The sequence below is a fragment of the Scardinius erythrophthalmus genome (genome assembly GCF_964197995.2).
Source record: "Scardinius erythrophthalmus genome assembly, chromosome: 7".
NCBI lineage: Eukaryota > Metazoa > Chordata > Actinopteri > Cypriniformes > Leuciscidae > Scardinius > Scardinius erythrophthalmus.
The window spans coordinates 13,521,237-13,535,527 of NC_138227.1; the positions used below are offsets into that span (position 1 = coordinate 13,521,237).

A 14,291-nucleotide genomic window follows, 5' to 3' on the forward strand; every position below is an offset into this window, starting at 1 on the left:
CTGTTTAGATATGAGTTATTCTATGAAATGTGTAAATAATCACCCACACCCACATTTACTTCCTGTTATGATTGATAGATTAGATATAGATTTTTTTTATCATTTACAGGTTTCATAGAATGAAACATAGATAACTCATATCTAAACAGTTGAATATTTATGTATTTATTTAAGCATTTCCAAATTCCCTTTGTTATATTAGCAAATGTTCACATTTGATTGGAAAAAATATAAAACATAGGACATAAAATTAGTATATTTATTATCTTGAAATGGATTATTAAAACACTAGTCAACTCTGTTTCCATTTTATTTTCCCCAAATTTATATATAAACAAAACTCATAATGACGCTGCAAGAACAATAAAGTGTTTCCTCTTTGTTGCAATTTATATTTAATTTTGTACTTTTTTTTTATTGTCACCCTGTTACAGTGATTTTCTCTATAAACAATCTAAATAGTTATTTGATTATGAAGAGCTTGAAATGCTGTATAACAGTGTCTTTGTTTTGGATTAAATACAAACTTGCTGTCCAGTAGCATGTCCTTTATGAGGTTATGCAACACTTGATCTTCGTTCCCACCTGATAAACTGTCTCAAGTTTATATCACTTTAATCTTATTATCCTGTTATACTTTGACTTCAAGAGATCCAAGCACTTAGCCACTTAGCCATGCAACAGGAATAACTTGTCATACTTGGGGTGTTCACACCATAGGTTCTTACCCAGGCATTACCACACATGCCCCCCATGACGTAGCTCAGCTCATTGATGTTGTTCATGTCCTTTCACTGACTGCAGCCAGTTACCGTAAACAGTCTTTTGGGACAGATATAGCCACAGTAGACTAAATGTGCCCATGCTAGCTAATCCTCTTTGATTCCGTGATCCCAAAGAGTCTGGAGTCGTCCGGGCTTCAGAGACTCTTAAAGGTGTTTTCTGCCTGATGAGCGGAAGAGCATGCAACACAATGGATGGCGATACAAATTCTTGTTGCTCTATGTAAGTAATTACAACCCCTATACATACTGTAAGAAAAACTAGAAACCTGTACAAATTCATACTGTTACAACATTTCATACGTCAAATGCTTTGTAGTTGCATAAAGGTGTGTTGTATACAAGATAATACAATTGTTTAAATGTGTTTATTATTTCTGAACCAATGTGATGTATGAGGTTAGACTGATTTGTTTAGAACGTTTTTTTTGTTTGTTTTTAGGATTTTATTAAGGTGAAAATCAGTGTTGTTTTAGTATAACTGAGACCCTATTATAGTTAATATTTTTAAATAGATTTTGTGTTTTCATTTTAATTTTAGTTTTAGTGATTTTTCTGTTTTTGTCTATAGTTTCGTCTTCATTATGTTAATACTTAAACTAAATGAAAATAAATGTTGCTTTGGCAACTAGCTTTTCTTGTTAGTAGCAAGTAGCTTTTTTTGTTAGAAAAAAGTTAGTAGCTTTATTTTTGCAACTAACTTATTTTCAATGAGTTTATTTTAATTTTTTTCAAGTAATACATAATACAAAAAATACATTTTATGGTTTTAGTTTTAGTTTTCCACAAATTTGAATATTGTTTTGGACCATTTTAGCTTAAATTTTTGTGCCTCCCCATTGTTCAGACGATTTTACAATATATTTTCTCTGTTTATGCATGTTTATAGAAGAAAAACAGTGAGTTCTCTTTAGCGGTTTTCCATTTTTCTGTGCTTAATTGATAGCATAGCAGTACATAAACGCATATTTAAGAGGGCTATATCATATGTAATCATTTTCATGTATCAATTTTTTTATTATTGCCAATTTGTGAAGTTGTGAGCTTATAACGAAAGTTAAAAAAACGAGACCTTCCCGGACTTCCTAGGTTGTCTATGAAAGCCTGTAGACAGATTTTTATGTGAAGGACTCGGGACGTTTTTGCCGGGAAAATTAAAAGGATAAGAAATATGCGCTCTCCCGAGAGCATCACTTCCGTTCAATGTCCAGGAAAATGCAGATAGAGCAATTCTGTAGGCTACTGTAATGTCAAATTGTCAAAAAATTGAATAATTCAAACTACAGTCTTATTAATTCAAACAGTCTAGTCTCAAATATACTTTATAATCAAACTATCAACAGCGTAGGCTAATCTAATCTGTCGACATGATGTCTGTGAATTGCAGAGCTGGTGAAAACATATCCACATCATCGCTACGATCAGATGCTTACTTAACTGCTGTTTGCTTACCGTTTTTATTGTGTGTTTATTTTGTTTTTGAGAGGAAAGCAGATATTTACATATTCATATAAACGTCCCTCTCAGCAGCGTCTAGATGTTCGTTAACAGTATGTCGCTGCAAAGGTATTTCCAACTTCTTTTTACTTCCAAGCAAAGAACAAAACAATAACTTAAAAATAACGCAGTGAGTACATCGGGGCTTAGAGCTATATCAAGCCTTCGTTATGTGTGCACGAGTGCGAACACGAGCAGTAAGTTGCTGGCTGCAGTTCACTTAACATCCACCGGTATTGCTAATAACAAGGGTTTCTGAATTCTACAAACAGTATAGCCCCTTTAACCCTGAGATGTGGCTCAAAATGTTTAACAACACAAGCTCTGTTGTGTAAAGAGAACAGTGCATCACGTAAATGTGTTTGGGCTTGTGAAATGGCAGTGAGTGTGCTTGTTATTGCTGTCAAACTCAACTCTCATCTCTTTCTGCTGTGACAGTTTGATGTTGTCGTGGACTTTCTGAAGAACACTGGACTCTGCCATGTCCATTGAGATGTGTACTTTGTTATAAGCAGCTCAGACTGAGACAGGACAGTCATGAGTGCTGACACAGCTAACAGGGTGGATCTGGACCCTGATTACAATGCTGAACTGTCCGACATGGTAGCAGCCATGAACAGAATGACCCCTCCAAATGGATGCAGGACCACCCCACATCGCCTCAATCTCTCGGATCGCAAGATGTCACTGCAGGAGCGATCGAGTTCTCTGAATGGCTTCACTCCACGAATAGCCAGAAGACCCACTATTGAATCGAAGCGGGTGTCTATCTCTGATGGTGATGTGAGTTGGGCATGAGATTTTAGAATTTTGCAGCATATTTTCCAAAGACCATCAATGAGGATGTTCAGCAAAATATGGCATTGGTACTGAAACTCATTATATAAGGGCTGGCACAATATCAGATTTTCACTACATGATTATTGTGGACAAAATAATTCAGGATATTATCGCAATTTCCACACTGAAAAAAAAATCTGATGTCGGATTTACTTTGAAACAAAGTTTACTTAATGATAATGATAATTACTAGTACATTTCATACAAAGAAATGGTAATACATTGAATTATACATGAAGTTTTGTAGTAGAAAGACTGAAATAGTAGGCTATTTTCTTGTAAAACACGTTATATACAGTGGGGAGAACAAGTATTTGATACACTGCCAATTTTCCAGGTTTTCCACTTGCAAAGCATGAAGAAGTCTGTCATTTTAATCATATGTACTCTTTAGCTGTGAGTGACGGAATCTAAAACAAAAATCCAGGGAATCACATTGTATGATTTTTAAGTAATTAATTTGCATTTTATTGCATGACATAAGTATTTGATACATCAGAAAAGCAGAACTTAATTTTTGGTACAGACACCTTTGTTTGCAATTACAGAGATCATACATTTCCTGTAGTTCTTGACCAGGTTTGCACACACTGCAGGAGGGATTTTGGCCCACTCCTCCATACAGACCTTCTCCAGATCCTTCAGGTTTCGGGGCTGTCGCTGGGCAATATGGACTTTCAGCTCCCTCCAAATATTTTCTATTGGGTTCAGGTCTGGAGACTGGCTAGGCCACTCCAGGGCCTTGAGATGCTTCTTATGGAGCCACTCCTTAGTTGCCCTGGCTGTGTGTTTCGGGTCGTTGTCATGCTGGAAGACCCAGCAACGACCCATCTTTGATGCTCTTACTGAGGGAAGGAGGTTGTTGGCCAAGATCTCGTGATACATGGCCCCATCCAACCTCCCCTCAATACGGTGCAATCGTCCTGTCCCCTTTGCAGAAAAGCATCCCCAAAGAATGATGTTTCCACCTCCATGCTTCACGGTTGGGATGGTGTTCTTGGGGTTGTACTCATCCTTCTTCTTCCTCCAAACAAAACGAGTGGAGTTTAGACCAAAAAGCTCTATTTTTGTCTCATCAGACCACATGACCTTCTCCCATTCCTCCTCTGGATCATCCAGATGGTCATTGGCAAACTTCAGACGGGCCTTGACATGTGCTGACTTGAGCAGGGGGACCTTGTGTGCGCTGCAGGATTTTAATCCATGATGGCGTAGTGTGTTACTAATGGTTTTCTTTGAGACTGTGATCCCAGCTCTCTTCAGGTCATTGACCAGTTCCTGCCGTGTAGTTCTGGGCTGATCCCTCACCTTCCTCATGATCATTGATGCCCCACGAGGTGAGATCTTGCATGGTACCCCAGACCGAGGGAGATTGACCGTCATCTTGAACTTCTTCCATTTTCTAATAATTGCGCCAACAGTTGTTGCCTTCTCACCAAGCTGCTTGCCTATTGTCCTGTAGCCCATCCCAGCCTTGTGCAGGTCTACAATTTTATCCCTGATGTCCTTACACAGCTCTCTGGTCTTGGTCGAGAGGTTGGAGTCTGTTTGATTGAGTGTGTGGACAGGTGTTTTTTATACAGGTAACGAGTTCAAACAGGTGCAGTTAATACAGGTAATGAGTGGAGAACAGGAGGGCTTCTTAAAGAAAAACTAACAGGTCTGTGAGAGCCGGAATTCTTACTGGTTGGTAGGTGATCAAATACTTATGTCATGCAATAAAATGCAAATTAATTATTTAAAAATCATACAATGTGATTTTCTGGATTTTTGTTTTAGATTCCGTCTCTCACAGTTGAAGAGTACCTATGATAAAAATTACAGACCTCTTCATGCTTTGTAAGTAGGAAAACCTGCAAAATCGGCAGTGTATCAAATACTTGTTCTCCACACTGTATGTTTATAACAAATAAAACAATTCACCACTATGAAAAATCAAGAAGAAAATAAATAAACAAACAATGCTTTAACTTTAAAATTAAGTTTATTTTGTGTCTTTTCTTATTTGACCAATGATTAACACACAAAATATGAGTGAAATTATTTTTTTTAAATATCGCTATATTGTAACACCCCTAACAAACATAGTTTTCTACCTACAGGACTGTGTCCAGCTAAACCAGTACAAGTTAAAGAGTGAGATAGGAAAGGTTGGTTATTCTACTTAAACTCCTAAATTATTTTAAATATTTATGATTGGTTGGCAAAATCACACATGCATAAATATAAACATAATGTTATCTTTTTAACCTTCCTTTTTTTTTTTTTTACACAGGGTTCATATGGGGTGGTCAGATTAGCATATAATGAAGATGATGACCAGTATTATGTAAGCAAATATGTGATCAAAACATGATCATTTGTAACATATATAGTAATTATTAAAATATGTATTATGTTATATTATAATGACTAAATTCTTACAAATTGCAATAAAATGGCATAATTTATAATAATATATTTATTGCAGGCTATGAAGCTGGTATCCAAAAAGAGGTTAATAAAGCAGTTTGGATTCCCAGGTAAGCAAAACACATTTACATGTTAAACTTGTGACTTTTTTCTTCTGAAGTTTTGTCTCAAGTCTGCAGAACATTAATAGTAACTTGTGATGGTTTTGTAGGGCGACGTCCTTCCAGAGAATCCATTGGATCACAAGAGAATCTTTTAAAGCATTCTGGCCTTTTGGACAAATTATATAAAGAAGTCGCTATTTTGAAGAAACTTGACCATCTTAATGTTGTTAAATTAGTTGAGGTGAGTTAGATCTGTACTGTTTCTTAGGGAATGTTTCACTATACAAGTCAAATAGTAGTTACTTGCTATAAAGTATAACTGTATCTGTCCTGTGATATTTAACTGAAGGTTCTTGATGACCCAGCTGAGGATAACTTGCACATGGGTGAGTAATTCTGTCAGTCATTGATATAGAAGACTTTGCTTTTTACTCTTTGATCTGTTTTTCTAATTATTCTTTGTGTCCTTTTCTCAGTCTTTGAGTTGGTACCTAAAGGGTGAGTATTTTTACCAACAGTTCACAGCCACGCTGTATGCTAATTTTTCCTTAGTTAGATTTTTCTCATAATTTGTTTCACCTGACCCTAGTCCAGTGATGGAGGTCCCTACAGACAGTCCGCTAACAGAAGAAATGGCCCATTTCTACTTTAGGGATGTCATCCTAGGAATTGAATACTGTAAGTTTCCCTAGTCTAGGGTATTTTATATAGTCTTGTATTTTCCAAATGGCATCTATAAACTGAGGTTTGGTGCTATCTTTGTTTTATTTTTTAGTGCACTATCAGAAAATCGTACATAGAGACATCAAACCCTCAAATCTGTTGCTGGGGGATGATGGGCACATCAAGATAGCAGATTTTGGTGTCAGTAATGAGTTTGAGGGGAATGATGCTCTCCTGTCAAACAGTGCAGGAACACCAGCTTTCATGGCACCCGAAACTCTGACTGATCGGGACCAGAGATTCAGTGGGAAGGTTAGAAGACTTCTAGAATATTCTGGTTTACTTACAGTGAAGACATTGATTCTTTATCATTTACAATCGACTCTCATTGACTTCAGGCTGTGGACGTATGGGCAATGGGAGTGACGCTATTTTGTTTCGTCTTTGGAAAGGTAAGACATTTACCTGTGTATTTATCACAACAATACAATATAATTTTTCAAAGATAATTATTCAAATACAATATGTTAATATTTTGTTGTGCAGTGTCCTTTTCATGATGAATACATCTTAGGCCTGCATGGAAAGATCAAGACTATGGCAGTGGGGTTCCCAGACAAGTGAGTCGCAAACACTGATAAGAAACTATTTTACATACATTCTTGCTAAAAAAAAATCTTCTTGGGAATCAAACCCAGTTTGGTGTTATTCGCACCATGCTCTACTGTTTGAGCAACAGGATGGCTTTTCTAAACCATGATAAGAAAATATGCAGTCACAAATTCATAGAAGCTTGTTTTCACTCACAATTCTGACTTTCATGCCGGAAACATACTTCCATACTAATTTATTCAGAAATAGTATTTGTATTAACTACAGTCACAGTGTAATTTAATTAAAATGTTATTGTTTTTTTTAATCATTTCTTATTATTGTCAATGTTGAAAACAGTTGTGCTGCGTAACCGTTTTGTAAAAACCGTGACAGTTTTTTTTTTCATGATTCTTTGATGAATAGAAATTTCAGAAGCTAAGCATTTCTTTGAAATAGAAATGTTGTCTAACAATGTAAAAGTCTTTTTTTTTATGGATAAAAGTGTAAAAAAAATCTTACTGATTCCAAACTTTTGTATGGTAGGATGGGTGGTTTGGAGAATAGATGGATATATAGTGGGGATCCATACTTAGACACCCACAGGTTATTGTAAGGTTAAGTCCTGCTTATTTACTCAGTTCATTTGAAACAGCCCGTGTAATTCTTTTTGTATTATTTACACAGGCCTGTGATCAGTGACGGGTTGAAGGAGCTCATTACTAGAATGCTGGACAAAGCCCCAGAAACTAGAATCACATTACCAGAAATAAAGGTAAAATCATAATAAAAGATTGCTGAAGAATTTTAAAATGTACATTCCAGTATTACTCTGTGTAATCTGGTCTCTGTGGGCAGTTGCACCCATGGGTGACGCTGGATGGCACGGATCTCCTGCCCCTGGAGGAGGAGCACTGCACAGTGGTGGAGGTCACTGACGAGGAGGTGCAGAACTCTGTCAGACTAGTTCCCAGCCTGTCTGCTGTGGTGAGTACGTCTGAGGAAAAAACAAGGAAAAGTTATTTTAAACACACAAATGTATTCAAAATTATTTGACAAAATTTCAGATTTAGCCATCTATCAAGTCGGCAAACCAATAATGCTAAAAATTAAAGTTGTATTCATGCTGCATGCTTTTGAAAGAAGGCTCTTATGCCCAACAAGTCTGCATTTATTTAAGCAAAAATAGCAAAAAAGAAAAAAAAAGTGTCAGGTTTTGGTGTTGAGGCGAGGACTGATGGGCTTTTATTCAGAGTAAAACAAAACAAAAACAGTAAGGGGGAAACACCGTCTAGTGGCGAGGTGAGGCAAGGCACATCATACGACGTCCTGGCACAAGACAGAGAATAAATAGCGAAGCAAATGAGGAGGATAACGAGGGAGGACATGTGGGGTAATTGAAACAGGTAATGAGGAGGACGGAGTCAAGACACTAGACAGGGGAGCACATTGCACACAGAAGCAAACATGACCGAAGCCATTTGGCCTGTTGAATGAAACTACCTGAACAAACTCTGAGGCCCTGTTTACGCCTGGTTTTTGGTTGATCGTATCACAAGTGGATGACGCTAAATACAGGTGTAAACGGGTTTTAAAAGTCCACTTTCAACCACTTCCAGAGGTAGTCAAACACATTCAACCGAATTGCTTTTGTAGTGTGAATACTCATGTGGTCAAATGTGTTGGAACAGCCACAAAAGACGTCCTACTCTCCGCATACTGACCTAATGCGTAAACATTATGGGAAGCGCCAGCCAGACGGGATTTAAATTTTGTCGGCTGGAGACCCAAGTTTGGTTTGAAGACGAAAAACGTGCCAAACACAATGTTGTCTCAATATTCCTGATTTCTAACAGATCTTGCGACTGTCAGAGCAGAAACTAAAGCTGAAGCTCTCGGTCTCCGTGCGCGTTCATATGTAAATTGCATAGACTCTTCCCTCGAAGAAATCAGGACAAAAGTGGTTGAAAGTGGACAAAAGAGACGGCTTAAAACACCAGGTGTAAACGGGAATGTGTCTCCCTCGCCTACTTTTGATCTGATTGACCAAAGCGCATCTTAATACCAGATGTAAACCGGGTCAGAGTAGGTAGTAGTTGACAAAACCTTACAAATCCGACCAGGGGGCCTATACCATAAAGCCGTTTTGGTGGCTAGTCAGGTAAGGTACGTTTCAGTTTAGTTTGCGCCAACCCTGGTTTTTAGGCACAATGAAAGCAGTTTGGCTTTTAGCGGTGCTCAAACCAAAATTGGACCAGTCACTCCCCCACCCGCCAGTAGGCGATCACGAACAGACTGAGAGGGGCCCGATTCCTTCAACTCTCACTGGTCCCCACCCCATGCTTGGGACGGCCCTAAACAGCATGAATGTCCGGACCTCATCACTGAACTGAAAAATGAAACGGACAGGAATGCCGTGATCTGGACGATTTGTGGACCATAAAGTCCCACTTGTGGTTCTGTAATGTAAATATGTGTAGTTATTAATTAAATGTTTTACAGTGCACATCTAAAATTTGTTTTGCACTGTATTTTAAGATCCTGGTGAAATCCATGCTTCGGAAGCGCTCCTTCGGTAACCCCTTTGAGGGCAGAAGGCAGAACAGGTCCATGTCCGCCCCTGGAGGTCTGCTCGCGTAAGTCCACCACTGCATGTCATCGCTTCCTACCGTATGCTGGTACTCAGAATGAGTGACACTGATGTGATGCTCTTATTTCTCTCCATAAATTCTGCAGGGATATGTCATTGTTTCGCCCTTTAAGGTATTACACAATAGACCTCACTCCGTTAGTATTTCAAACTTAATGCTCATGTTTGATTGTGTGTTTGCACTACATATTCATTTTTTGATGGTGTGTGTCTTCAACAGCAGAGGGAGTAACAATAACGGGAGCAGAGAGGGGGAGCTGGAAAACCTTATTGAGGATGAAGCTTTTTCATGAATTTGCTCAAATCATTTGTCAGATTGGTCCAGTTGTGTGATTAGACTATTTTGTTTCAATCTGCATTGCAAATTTTTTTACTTTATACTGGACAGCACGATGTAAGGGTTTTGAGGTACCTTTAAAATAAATATAATGCTGGTAATAAGTACCTTTTAGTTGAGTAATATTTGTGTTTCTTTGCATTTAAGTGCCAAATTTAAAGAGATTTAGATTTAAATGCATATTTAAAAAGATATCCATGCATTTGACATTAGCATATAATATGGCAGCAGCAGTGATGACTTTGCTGTGCAGTGGAAATCAGCAAAACTTTGCATGAGATGTATAGAGTCTGTGTTATATAAAAGGTCTTTATGCTGTCTTATTGTCATTTTGAGCTCTTGCAGTTATACTGTGTCTGTAGTTTGTGTAGCTGGGACGTTACACATTTTTATTTTGCACCAATTGTGAGTTTGTTTTTCTTTCCAAAACTACTTTACTACTACTACATACATACATACATACACACACACACACATCCTTGTTATAGGCCCCTAGGCTCCTTTAGTGTGCACTATTAGTAATCACTATAAAAGTCCTCTTGTGCCTCCATGAGGTTGTTCTCTGATTAGCAACACAAACCCCAGGGACTCTGTGTGTCACTCTTTTTCAAAATAACTGTGTAAGGGAGATTGTATATCAGGATAAGAGCTCCATTATGGCCCATGTGTCAACATATAGTGAAGTTCACTGTTGATTCTCTTTAATGGTATGATGACCCCACTTCTACAGTCCACAGTTGAGCAATGGTCTTTATTTCATTGCAACCTCAATTTTAGGTTGTATTAAGAACTTAATTATATCAAACATAGGCTAAGTGTTTTTATCTGTGAAAGAGCATTTATATTAACTAGATTTTCTGAAAAAAAATTATAATGGTTGTTGGCAAGTGTGCTTTGCTATGTGGTTACTAGGGTGCTTGCGGTTACTTGTGCACTTCAATTTAAATGAAAGTCTATGGGATTTTATCCACACCGCACCATTTGAGTTTCAGCCCAGTAGAAGAATAATATGGCAGTTAGTAATAGCAGTTCCACTAATTAACTTTATTGTTCAGCTGACGCAACCTGGTCTGATATATGGCCCATTATTATAATAAAACAATTTCATTTAAATAAACTCTTGTGGCCAAATAAACTATTGGTTGATGCATGTGTGCATAAGGATAATCTGGAATCAGTAATTGGCTTCAGTTCTTATCTTTAAACACATTTCTTATCTTTACTGCCTGTACAGTGTCAGTCCATTACACTGGAGAGAAAACACAAATGTAAGGAACTGAAAGGAATACATCACTTTGTCTTACTACAATTGGCCCTTTGTACTTTGACTAGCACAATGAGCTGTAGGGTGGTAGGCATTGATATATATGCTGAAAGAATAGGAAAAAAATGGGCCACTGGAATTTACAATGTGGCTTTTTAATATCAGAGCTTCAGCCTCATGGGTAATTCAGGACACAGGATGCAGGCATATTCATTTGATGTGTATTTACCCACACACTTTGTGTCTCCGCAGTATTCCACAAAAAACTACCAAACATCAAAATGGTGTAATTATCATAGACCGGGTAATCCCAGTGTGTTCAATTTTTATTTATTTTTTGGAGGGTTTATTTTTTTTCGCCTTTGTGCTTTGTCAAAGCAGGGGTCGTAATAATAACAGAAAAGTGCAACACAATCTTTTGAAAGCACTTTACATTATGAAACCTTCAGCCTTCAAACAGGTTTTAGTTTTTAATGGCCATTTTATCTGTTATCATTTGAGCTATTCAGAACAGAGAACATGATGTTCTCTTACTTAACTCACATTCTCAACCAGTTGATAGTGATCTGACTGCATTTAAAATTTATTTGAATTTCTTCCTGAGTGACGCTTGACTTCACTTTGTCAATATTCAGATTACAAGTTTACTCCCCTAACATATGGTAAGCATCCATGTGATTACCTGCAGTCGTATTTTCCTGGGTGTGTATGTATTTTCAAATTGCAAAAAATTTAGTGTACACTTAGTAACCTAAGGTTACTTTTGTTGACTTTGTAAGCCAATATTTAGAGCAAATATTTCTAGAGCACAACAGACGTGGTTCTAGGATTGGGTGACTTACACACTGTACTTGGTGGGGCACCATTATCTTGGTTGATTATAGGTTTTTGATTCACTGCAAAAGCATTTTTTGCAAACTAAGAATGATTCACATGTATTTTATTCAAATAAAATGAATTTAAAGTTTTTAAAAATGACTTTCTCTAATGCAAAAAAATTACTTTATTTCACCAAAAGTAATTTGAAAAAGCATTATACAGACATTATATATAGTTGAGGTAATAACATCACCCTTGCAAGACCTGCAAAATGTTAATAATTAAATATATATATATATATATATATATATATATTTAGTATTTTAATTTAAGCAGAGGCTCTGTTCTTTCTGTTGATACATTGCATGTTGACAATCAAACAAAATATTCTGGGGGCAATGACAGTTTTGTGAAAATTATAAAAAAATGCTGGCGGTGGCTGGCAGCGTTTTTTTTTAATCACTGGCGGGGAAAGAGTTCAAAACAATTCCTCATTCAGAAAATATGTTCAAATCACCAATGCAATGTCATAAGGCTGTACAGCATTAAATTGTTGTATTTTCATTAGCAACCCGAGCTGTTATAATATAAATAACCTTTCCAGGCAGGCAGTTGGTAAAAACCGTGGATGGAGGTCAAAACCATTGGTAAGTGCTCTTTACAGTCTTGTTACATAATGAAAGACTAGTGGAAGGGTTGCGGCCTCTTTTCCCTTTGGACTATTCAGAGACACTTCTGTTAATATTGCCACTGCTCTTCAATGCTTCAATATAAAGGCTGTTGCAAAAAAACTTAAAAGGCCCCTTTTTATTTGAATAAGGTTCATAAGCTCAAATGTAAGCTATATTTTTTTGTCATTTTTCTGTGCATTCAAAACATGATAGCTGAAAAACTGTTACTGTAATCTCATATCTGATCATATTTGCTGCATTAGTAAAAATTAAGATCATTATCTCATCTGAAGTGTGAAATATTCAAACACTAATTGTGGCCTACAGTGAAATTGATGTGTGTACGTGCGAAGTTAGAATAAAGAAAGCTTATTTAATGTATAATCAGATTTTGAGAAAAAAAATGGGGATCATTTGAGCGAACGCAAAAATGTAATTTGAATCAAACCAGAGTGACAAAAATAGTGAAAAGTCCCAGTGCTGTTCATTGGCCAATCAAATTCGAGGACTGTAACTACAGTGCGTGTTGCGTAATGCTACTGAGACAACTAGACATTAGCTTTAATATATTTATTAAATTGTCTTCAAGCGTTTAGATACCACAGACCCCCCAAAATGATCAACCCAGTGCCATTCTAAAATGTAGAAGGCAGCTATATATTTTCATAAATTAATACCCAGACCCAACTTATAATGTGAACATTGTTTATATATAAACATAATAGTTATCCATAAAATATTTTCTAAAAAATGATTTACTGTCTACCTTTTAACTTTAAAGTACTGTAGTGCAAAATGTATTATTTATTATTTGAGTTGAATTATTTAGTTAATTATTTTTATTTTACTTTTTATGAAGATGTGTTCAGTGTTTTGTTTGTTTGTTTGTTTGTTTTTGTCCATACAGTGGAACTTAATGGACAGAACTGTCTGGTTACCAGCATTCTTCAAAAATATCTTCTTTTGCGTTCCACAGAGGAAAACAGTCTTACAGGTTTGAATCAACCATCAACATGAGGGCAAGTAAATGATGACAAAATTGTCATTTTGGGGTGAACTATCCCTTTAAATATGCATCTTTAAGTGGTTCACTTGAGTTTCATCTGTAACCATAAGGGCCACGGCTATAATTTACCAATGGTTTTTATCGAAATATATATCTCAGCATCTTCTGTTATTGATTTGGAACTCATTTCTACAATAGGCAGATGGGATCTTAGGCTGAGGCGCATCACAAATCCTTGCCATTCGGCTTTATGCAGATGGTACAGTGTGTTAATAAATGTTCTTCTCTTTTCTTTTCTCCAGTGTGAACGCCCTTGAGGGCCAGACAATTGTACCTTAGAATGTCATGAAATCAATTAAGCATTGATAGAATAAAAAAAAGTATACATTTTGAGGTGACAAATCTTCAGCTGGGTATAGCCTTATCTGAACAATTGAACCAGGGCAAACATGTTCAAATATAACACGCTTTCTATCTTGCATCCGATCATAATGCAGCAGAAATGGCTTGCTCCTTTAGTCTACATGACAGAGTCCCGATGTGAACAAGGGGAGACAGGTTTCCCTTGAATTTTAATGGTGTCTCTGATGTTCTGATGTTTATCTCTTCGCAGGTTGTTCTAGATGTCTGAACAGTGCCAATGGGAAAGGGGATG

The 14,291-nt window shown here is 36.9% G+C and overlaps 1 protein-coding gene across 1 annotated transcript; it reads left to right on the plus strand.

Annotated features, from left to right (window-relative positions):
* The first annotated feature begins 892 nt into the window (after positions 1-892).
* camkk1b (calcium/calmodulin-dependent protein kinase kinase 1, alpha b) lies at positions 893-10,274 on the plus strand. The gene is made up of 17 exons (XM_081370729.1): positions 893-1,005; positions 2,718-3,062; positions 5,222-5,269; positions 5,395-5,448; positions 5,590-5,641; positions 5,743-5,876; positions 5,985-6,021; positions 6,112-6,133; positions 6,225-6,313; positions 6,411-6,610; positions 6,697-6,750; positions 6,845-6,918; positions 7,577-7,664; positions 7,748-7,876; positions 9,428-9,525; positions 9,626-9,652; positions 9,760-10,274. The coding sequence occupies exons 2-17, from the start codon at positions 2,817-2,819 to the stop codon at positions 9,830-9,832; spliced, it is 1,425 nt and encodes a 474-aa protein (XP_081226855.1). The 5' UTR covers positions 893-1,005; positions 2,718-2,816; the 3' UTR covers positions 9,833-10,274.
* The last annotated feature ends 4,017 nt before the right edge of the window (positions 10,275-14,291 follow it).